This window comes from Crinia signifera, chromosome 5 (assembly GCF_055691185.1).
Source record: "Crinia signifera chromosome 5, ASM5569118v1, whole genome shotgun sequence".
Taxonomy (NCBI): Eukaryota; Metazoa; Chordata; class Amphibia; order Anura; family Myobatrachidae; genus Crinia; species Crinia signifera.
In genome coordinates, this window is record NC_139221.1 from 193,436,059 (window position 1) to 193,445,801 (window position 9,743).

The 9,743-nt window shown below is 46.9% G+C and overlaps 1 protein-coding gene across 2 annotated transcripts in view; it reads right to left on the reverse strand.

The window, feature by feature from the left end:
- The window catches only part of GALNT12 (polypeptide N-acetylgalactosaminyltransferase 12), a 170,887-nt gene extending 165,983 nt beyond the window's left edge, over nucleotides 1-4,904 (reverse strand). Inside the window, exon 1 of one of the 2 annotated variants that reach the window (XM_083188368.1) lies at nucleotides 4,621-4,904. In XM_083188368.1, the coding sequence (XP_083044494.1) occupies nucleotides 4,621-4,751 (131 nt within the window). In that variant the 5' untranslated portion in view covers nucleotides 4,752-4,904. Of the gene's footprint in view, nucleotides 1-3,146; nucleotides 4,439-4,620 lie in introns of those variants that run through there. The other variant, XM_083188367.1, reaches the window with a different exon arrangement.
- Nucleotides 4,905-9,743: the final 4,839 nt, after the last annotated feature.

Genomic DNA, 9,743 nt, shown 5'->3' on the forward strand with positions numbered 1-9,743 from the left:
TAGTTGGTTGAATGGAATGAAAATCTGAGGTACTGTATGGGGGAAAATGTAATTTGTATTTCAGTAATTGGTAAATCTTGAAACTGACAAAGGGCCAGATATTCTAAACTTGAAAAGTGATAAAATGGAGAGGAGAGCGATAAACCACCAGCCAATAAGCTGCTAACTGCCATGTCACTTTTTAAGGCTTAGAACCTTAGTCACCCAAAATCGGTCAGATGAATTCACTTGAGATACACAATTTGACTGACTGTTTTTGTCCATTTTCCTAGCAGTGCGGGCGGGGGGCGGCGGTGACGGGCTGAGCAAATGGGAACACCCAGCATTTCATAGGCGTTCCCATGAAAACCCTGGGCGTTCGTATGGAAATTAGGCCGTGATGCAGGTGCCGGGGGCTGCCAGCTGACGTCATCAGATTTCAGCTGCCCGCTCTCTTCCCGTACAGGGAGCAGGGGTAGCTAACTCCAGTCCTCAAGAGCAGTTAACAGTTAACATTTTCCATGTCTCCTCACAGAAATCTCAAGTGAAGTATTTAGCTCCACCTGTGGATCTTTTAAAATGTGTTAGTCAGTAATGAGTGCACCTGTGTACCTGCAAGGTGAGCTGGAAAACGTGAACTGTTGGTAGCGTTCGAGGAGTGGAATTGGCTACTTCTGCACTAGAGAGTAGAGAATAATTTGCAACTGCACCCAAGGCTGTGTATGGATGTTTATGCAAAACATCCATTTGCAGCCATGCGGGGGAATTTGCCGAGCGGGAGTGCGAGTGGGCAGCGTTTCATCCACACGCAACGCTGCGAATTTCACAGCGTTGCATGTGGACCAGAATAAGGCCTTCTGCCCAATGGAGCAGGGTGCAATCTGGTCTGCACTTTGCTTTATTACATGCATCAGGCTACTTCTGGTTACGATTGTTTTAAGGCCCATACACACTAGAAGATTATCTTTCCACTCTGGCTGGTTAGAATGAAAATCTGGGAATTTTTGGGAGCTAATGAAAATTGACCATTTGCTCCTAAACATGGAAAACAGCCAAAAATTGGTCCTACAGACAAATTGGTTAAATCAATCTATTCATATTACCGCTTTTGTCCATTTTCCAGTGTTTGGGAGAAAACGGTTGATTGTAAATTGTTCCCAGAAATTTACGGATTTTCATTCCAACCAGCCAGATTGGAAAGAATCTTCGGTACTCCTTTACTTTCACGGCGCCAGCATGGCGCCGCGCTACTTCTGTGTTACGCTCGCCACAAACTATGTAAAATAAACAAAGTTAACGCCATGCCAACATGGATAGTTCATACCTCCACTATCCATGTTGGCATGGAGTTGATTTTAAATAGCGTAGCAAGCTACCGAGCCCGCAGCGTGGGCGAGCGAAGCGAGCCCCGCAAGGGGACTGGCGCCGTGAAAGTAAAGAAGTACCGAATCTTCTTTTAGAAGATCTTGCTATCATTTTATGCTGCTTGACATTTTTTTCTTCTGCTGTTTGCCATGTTTATGGTATCATATTAATAAATTGCCTATTTTTTATCATACTGATACTACAACAAAATGAACTTGAAGAATGCACTTAACAGTAGGTGGTGCTAGGTATGAGACTGGTATGACGAACCACGATGCAAAGTTCACCAATTTGTTTGGGTCAGCTGGGACTGGTGAAAAACCAAGTGGAAAAACAGGTTGACCGAAAACGTAAGAGACTACAAGATTGTATGCATCTGCCAAATAAACCTTCATATGATCAGGACTAGGAGACCAATACTAGGATTTTGCTCTAAAATGCCAGGATCTGAATATCAGGATTTGTACCTTCAATCAATTTTCTGGATCACCACAGCTGGAACCACCATCTCCTAACAGCTGCCGGGGACATAATCGCATCCTCACTCCCACTGGAACAGTAATTACCTCCTCTCACCTGATGCCCCAGGAACCAGAGCCACGAGAAAGGGGGGGGGGGGGGGGGAGCGGGTACTGATTACCTGGGCCAGGGCTCGCTGGAGGGGCTCAGCGGGGGCCCTGGTCCCCCCTCTTCTCTCCCGGCAAGCAGCAGCACACACCTACAGCATGTGCTGTGTTGACAGCCGACTCAGCATGAGCATCTCAATGACAGCGTGAGAGATCATGCTGAGCCTTCTGTCAGCACAGCACATGCTGTAGGTGTGCTGCTGCTGGTGTGAGGAGGGGGGGGGGGACACAATAACACTCCCCCCTCGACTTTAGAGTGTTTGATCACCCCCTTAAATATTTTGGGGGCGTGGATTAATTGCTGGAGGTGGCCATGCCTCCTGCAATTAGGCCATGACCCCCAAATTTTACCGGGGCCCCCCAGCATACCTCTCGGCGGCCCTGCTAGGAACATGCAGACCCACACCAAATGAGCAGAGGAAGAGCAGCACTGGTACCAGGACATCTGGAATCACCCTCACCTATTGTACAATTCAATACGGGATTGAAAAAAATTATAATGCTGGATTGACCTCCATAATCAGGACTCACAGTCTTCATCCAAGGATGGACATCTAGCATGCATCTGCCCGTGTGAATGTCGGGGTTTACAGACATAAAGCTTTAACCATACAGCACATCGACTGCAGATATATCAGTACATATTCAGCAGCTGCAGGAACCACTGACAGTGAAATCATAACTGGGCATGAAAAAAGGTAAAAGGCCCATCTATGAAGCCTGGCTAGACATATCAATCATTAGACTGATTGGTAAAGCTCTACAAACCAATTAGCCACTCAGCGATGGATCCATTGTGTCAGGTGTCAACCGAGTATAAGTACCAAGCAAAATGGCATTATGAAAGTGGTTGTAGGTATAGGAAGGGAGAAAAAACCCTTATTATTCTTGATTCTGTGTCGGAGTGGTTTGTGCCAATAAGACATCAGTAAAACGATGAATTATGGATCAGGCGCATGCATGTTCTATCCCAAATACCAATAAACTCAAATATACATCTATAGTTAACAGAGTATAATGTAGTTAAGTGTAAGAAAACAGTATGCTTCAGAAAACATTGCATAAATGAGTGGCCTGGCAGTAAGTAACTCAAATAAAAGTGGGTGCACAAATAAATATTGATTAGCAAAGTGGCGTTTAGGGAGCGTATACCACAAGTGTTCTAGTTAGACTTACATTGGGTTCCATCTCTCCTCCAGACGACGGTGTAGCGAGATCTTTTCACTGAGGTAGATGTTTATCTGATGTTTGTTAATGCTTTCCTCCTCCAGCTTCTTTTCCTCCCCTTGAAGGTTGAGTTTCACAGAGCGCCCAAACTCTCCCAAGGAATTAGGATCCAATGGTGGTTTTTTATACACTGTGCGCTTTAGTTGTTCATAGTCTGGCACATTTTCTCTAACTTCCCTGAGTTCATGTTGATCGGCTGCATTAAGTCCTTCTGCATATTGGTTATTACTATTGTCTTCTGCATCTCTGCTCAGCAACAGGAAACCAAAGAATAACACACAGGAGATACCCACCAATAGACAAAGACCCTTTCTCCTCCTAAGTGGTTGCCAAGGATTTACCAAACCACGTCTTCTTTTACTCATCATTTAAATCACACTGCCACCCTTCCAGAGGAAGTGGTAGGGAACAGCTCAAAGAAGTAACGTGGGGTTTAGCAAACTATGCTAAGGAATGATGATTGTACTTCACAACTTTGTTTAAAAGATTATTATTATAACAACAATAAAAAATCTACTGCTTTTTTGTTGAGTAAAAACTACTGAAAGCAAATTAAAATGTAAATTACTTTAGTGTACATTGTGCACTAAATATTTGCACTTAGTGCTAATATACAGTAGCAATGCTCATTACAGGGTAGGTAAATATCCTGTTAATGTTTCTATCACTTTGTACACAAGTGTGTAAATATACAGGCTACCCTCAACAGCAATTGGTAAACTAAACTATGAGCACCCTGGCACTTAATGAAAGGGGAAAACTAGACTGATGTGACACAGACCTACTAATGACATGCCCACAGGAATGTAAATGTGTATGAGAATGAGGTGTGATGTGTGAGCACCCCGCCAGCGCAGGGCAATGTCCTAGCCAGGTATACAGCACATACTTACACAAGCAACGTGTAGGGCTCTATCTACCACTGCTATCACTATAGTCACACCCACTGTATGGCTAGTTGTTATAGCCAGGAAATCACCTGCCGATACCGTCCACAAGTAACTAGTAAGTTATTATTCGCCTCCTTCCTCTCACTACCTAACTCTGGCGGACAATACATGGAAAGTCACACTGTACAGCGTGCGCTCTTCTCCTACGTTCTAGCCCTGTGATAAATGATCCACTACAGAATACTGTACCCCAGAACCACCAGTGATTGCTGGACTCAGCCCTCCCTCAGTAACACGTCCCAGCAGTAGTAAGTAACACAACTTCTTCCTCTTCCCTCCGTCACCTTTCCCTTCTCCGGGTCCAGCCCACACCCCCATGCTTGTCCCGCCCGGCAGGCACGCCCAGCTTCTGCCCTTTGCTCATAGGGCTTCTTACAGATTAGAAGGCAAACAACAACTAACAAGAGGTACAGTAACAGTGATGCAAAAGGTAGAAGGTTATTTATTACTGTTCACTATCTGTAAATACTTACAGGTAGTTGGGGATTAAGTAAAAACCGGAACACCCTTCATCATAGTGCCTGTGGCAGCCTTGCTTTAAGCTGCTGCTGCACGGTGCCAAGTGATGGCTCACGGTCAGCAGGGAGGTGAAATCCAGGGCCATCTTAACGTATGGGCTCAGTGGGCAGCTGCCCAGGGACTCTTGATACTCGGTGCCTTTGAGCAGAGGGCATTCTATGCCGGTGCACTTGCCCCATGCCAGTCCCTCCAGAGCTTATTGGGAGGAAGGTAGAGGATACTGTCCAATTGCTCTTATTGTGAATGACACAGACTGGTCAGGCAGCATTCCCTACCTGCCTTTTGTCTGCAAACAGACAATGAATTAGTCAGAATACTGATTGACGGATGGCTGTCGTTATCCACCAATCACTAGATCAGATGTATTAAGCTTGGTGAAGTGATAAAGTGGAAGAAGATAATGCACCATACAATCAACTCCAAACTGTCATTTTTCAAACAGTTGATTGGCTCTTGCGTTATCTCCTTCCAATTTATCTCACAGGAATGGTGGCTGTCCTCCCGCGCTATATACCTAAACAGAAGTACATACAGCTCCGTAGCTTGGGGCAGCTGTACGGCATCTGACTTCCCTGCCCACTGACTTCCGCTCTGACCAGAAGTTCGGGCAGACGTCGTACAGCTGCCCCGCAGTACGGAGCTGTAAGTATGCACTTCTTTTAAAGTATTTAAATGGTTTGTGTGTTTGATTTTTTGCACTGTACACCTTAAAAAAGGGGCATCCATACCCTGAAACGCGGTCACTAAAGATAGTTTTCACCTTAAATCCATTGAGTGCTGCTGTTTGTTTCCATATCAGATGCAACAAATTGTGCCAGGAGGCACCCACATACACTGTGCAGAAATGAGTGAGTGTCGGGCTAAACTGCTGAACACAGCACCCACAGGACTTGACAGATTGTTCAAGGCCGATGGACTCGGCCCGTGACCTAAATGTGAGGCCAGCGGCTCTCCAGCATAGTACATCTCTTATGGAGACACAAGAATCTACCCAGCATTGTGTGATCACCTACCTGCAAGAAGTCTCGACCCACTGTGACAGTTTGCAGCAGTCCTTAGTGACATGTGTCCCTCCTGCCCAGGCTTCTGTTAATCCACCTATAACAGGAAAATTACTCACATCTTCTGCTTCCTGTGGCCCAGAAATATGATGGTAACCCCAAGCCCTGCCAAAGCTTTCTTAACCAGTGCAGTATACAGTCTGAACTCCTACCATATAATTTTCTGACACCCAGAGCCAAGGTTGCTTACATAGTATCCCTGTTGACAGGTTGAGCATTGAATTGGGTCTCCCCCTTATGGGAGCACTCAGATCCCCTGCTAGCAGATTATGAAAAATATGTCTCGCCTCTCCGCAAAATTTGTGATAAGCCTGGTCATCCTGCTTCCATAGAGATACTGCGGATAAAACAGGGTGCCCCATGCGGATAAAACAGGGTGCCCCATGGGCCAATACGTTGTACACTTTCAAACTCTTGTCTCAGAACTCACCTGGAACAACAAAGCCCTTACAGCAGATTTTTGGTTGGGCGTTTCAGACCATATTAAAGATGATTTGGCTACCCGTGACTTTCCTGACAAATTAGAGGAACTAAGCTCCCTGTGTATCAAGATTGACTTGCATTTGCTAGACAAGGGCTAGAGAAACATAAAAGAGCCTTTCACCAGAATTCATTCCTGCCTCAGTCCTGTGCTGCCTCTACCCCAGTTGATGAGCCAATGCAAATAGGCAGAGCCTGAGGAGCGTTCCCAAAGACAGTGTTCCCAGGGGCCGCTGGTCCCATTGCGATTGAACCACTCTGGTTGAAATAAAATCTTGTTCTTTATTTGCAGCAGGTAGACAGCATACAAGGTAACAGCTTGGCAATTCTTGAGCTACAGCATGGGCATCTCTGCTATGGAGATTCATATACCAGGAAATAAGTGGAAAAAAGAAGGGGTTTGAGCAGCGCTGGGTTTAACTGAGAGAATCACAAATACAAAGTTAATTGAACAATTTATTGTGTACACAATTGACAAACAAGATAAAACAACAAATTGAATAAATTCTATAAAATAGGTCAATGTTGCAACAAATTAACCCCTTGGATGGTGAGTTTTGCTGGGGCAGGACAAACCTACCAGGGCAGGTTTGTCCTGCCCCAGCAAAACCCACCATGTGAAGTTGGAAGCCCCCCTCACCTCTGCTCCGGCATTAGTACGCCGTAGCTTCCATGCAGCCACTGTCCAGTGTCCCCGCTGCCTTAGCCGGCGCCTGTCACATTTAGCAGTGACATCGGCGGCAGGCTGGGGGATGTTCACGGCGGCTCGGGAGGACTCGGGTGCCTGAGCGCTCCAGAGTCCCCCCGACCATGCCCGAGCCTGCCGCCGACGTCACTGTAAAATGAGTGATGGCGGGCGGGTCAGGTCAGGGAGCTCCGGTGCACCGATCGCCGGAGCAAAGGCTGGGGGGATGAAAGGATAAGATGGGGGGGTGGCGGCTCTAGAGGTGCTGCACCAGTGGCGCACACTTGGACACCACTGGCGCACACCTCTTCTATGTTAGTGGTATGCCCGGAAATTTCCGGGCATACCACTCAAGGGGTTAATCCTGCATATTTGAGGAGGGGCGTAGATTTACTCCACAAGGGGTCTGGTCTCCAATGAGGCCTTTAAGATCTCCAATCACTTTTTGGTATATTATGGTTCATCACAAAACTTGAAGTGGGAAGATAAAAATAGTTCCAGAATATTACCCAGCTTTTGATGTTGGTTGCCCTGGTTGGCCAATATGCAGTCCGTCTGGAATAGTCCACAGTAGGCGAATAGCACTTCGCTGGCAAAAGTGGAGACGGCAGGGTCCTGTCCTGTTAATAAGATGCCAGTCCGGAACCAAGGTGATGAGATGGCTCAACATGTTTCGGCACCCAAACGGCACCTTCCTCAGAAAATAACATGTGTTGTTAATTAGCAAACAGTAATTCACAGTAGATCTTAGGAAAACCCAGACTGGATCTAATTAGTCCTGCTGCTGACGCAAGGCCAAAAGCCAACGGGTCACATGAGCATTCACCTCTTTGTTCGCATGCATCCATTGCAAGAGCACATGGTCTGTGACCAACAAAAACTCTTATCCCAACAAATAATACTTTAATGACTCCACTGCTCACTTTATTGCAAAGCACTCCTGGTCTACAGATGAGTATTCGACCTCTCTGGGCTGTAATTTACAGCTAAGGTAGAGGATACAGTAGACTTCTCGACCTCATCTACCTCTTGGAAATAACCGCCGCTAATCCTGCCCCAGAGGCATCCATCTGCAACACAAACTGTCTTTTGAAGTCAGGAGCTTGCAAGACATGCTCCATCCTGCCAAGCATTTTCCACTGGTCTAGACCACATTATATTGTCTGGGGACTGTTTTTTAGGAGACATTCAGTTAGTGGAGCCATTCCAGTAAATGTAGACCAATAAATGTCCTAAGTTGTGACTTAAATTTGGTTTAGACCAAGGGCCTTATTCTGATCGGTGCGGCCCGATCAGAATATGCGGCCGCGACCGTGCAGGCGAATCCCCGCCTTCCATACGGATCGCCACCTGCCGTCCGTACGCGGATATGTGGCGATCCGCATGAAATTGGACGGGGATACGCCTCCTCCGTCTTGGGAGCTGCCCCTGCATTCGATGGTCGCCGAACATCAAATGCAGGGCCGCACGCTCCACCAGGTCCCGCAACACAAGACCACACGGACACTTGTCCGTGTGAAAACATGTATGGGGGCGGGCAGCTGACATCCGGCGATGTCAGATGCCTGCCCCGTACCCACGCGTCACAGCCTCATTACCATGCATACGCCCCGCGTTTGCATGGGAACGCCCATGAAACGGGGGGCGTATGCATAGGGTAATGAGGCTAAGTAGCCCCTCACGCCCCTCTACGCCCCCTGTGCGGCGTATAAAGAATCCGTGCGGTGAAATCGCCTGCACATGCGCAGAGTGACCTCTGCACATGCGCAGACGATCAACATCGGCGGGCCGTCCGCATGCGGGAATATCCGCACCGATCAGAATAAGGGCCCAAGTGAGGACTGCTTTTACCTTACTTAACTTGTCCTCTGCCTACAAAGTGCCCCAAATACTTGGCTTTCTCCATACCAGTGGTACATTTCTTAGGGTTGGCGGTAAACTCATGTGCCAATAGGGACTTTAACACAGCCTCTATCTTTGGTAGGTGTGACTCCTAGTCAGAGCTAAAGATGACTGGGGGCCACAGCAACTTGTTCATAGCTTTCAGGAAGGTTGCTGGGGCACCATGAAAACCAAATGGCAGCATTTTATACTGGAATAAGCCCTCGGGGGTATAGAAGGCCATTTTTGCTTTACCAGCTTCAGTCAACTAAATCTGCCAATACCCTTTTGTTAAATCGAGAGTGGCAAAATAATGTCTCTTTGCTAAATTTTCCACCAGCTCATCAAAATGAGGCATAGGGCAAGAATCAAAGCAAGTAAAGGGAATTGCAGTATTCGAAAGCCCAGGCTTGCGTACTAAGACAATGGGGATATTCCACTCGCTGGTTACTTCCTCTATGACCCCTAGGCATACAATCTCCTCCACCTCTTGCTTTAGCGCTGCCAGCTTACCAGCATCACAGTGGATGATCTGTGTCTTTCCTGAAATGGCAGAAAACACATCTTGGTATTGTGCCATTAACTACACCACTTACTGTTTCATACTAGGATTACTGGTGATTTTAATGGGTCCCTGGCATTCTGAGACCTTTTTATCCACCAAAGATGGCTGATTGCCACTTTCCTTCCAAGGTTTCATCAGATTTATATGGTAGATTTGTACCGCTTTTCTTCTACCCTCCTGACGAACCTTGTAATTGACCGGTCCTATTGCCTCTATGATCTCATAAGGGCACCGCCATTGACCATAGATCTTGCTTTCAGGAGTGGGTACAAGTACTAGCACCTTGTCTCTCGGTTAAAAGGACTGGTTGACTGCTGTGACATTATAACTATGGGCCTTATTCTGATCGGTGCGGCCGGATCCGATTATGCGACCAGCACCGTGCGTGCGAAACCCCGCCTTCCA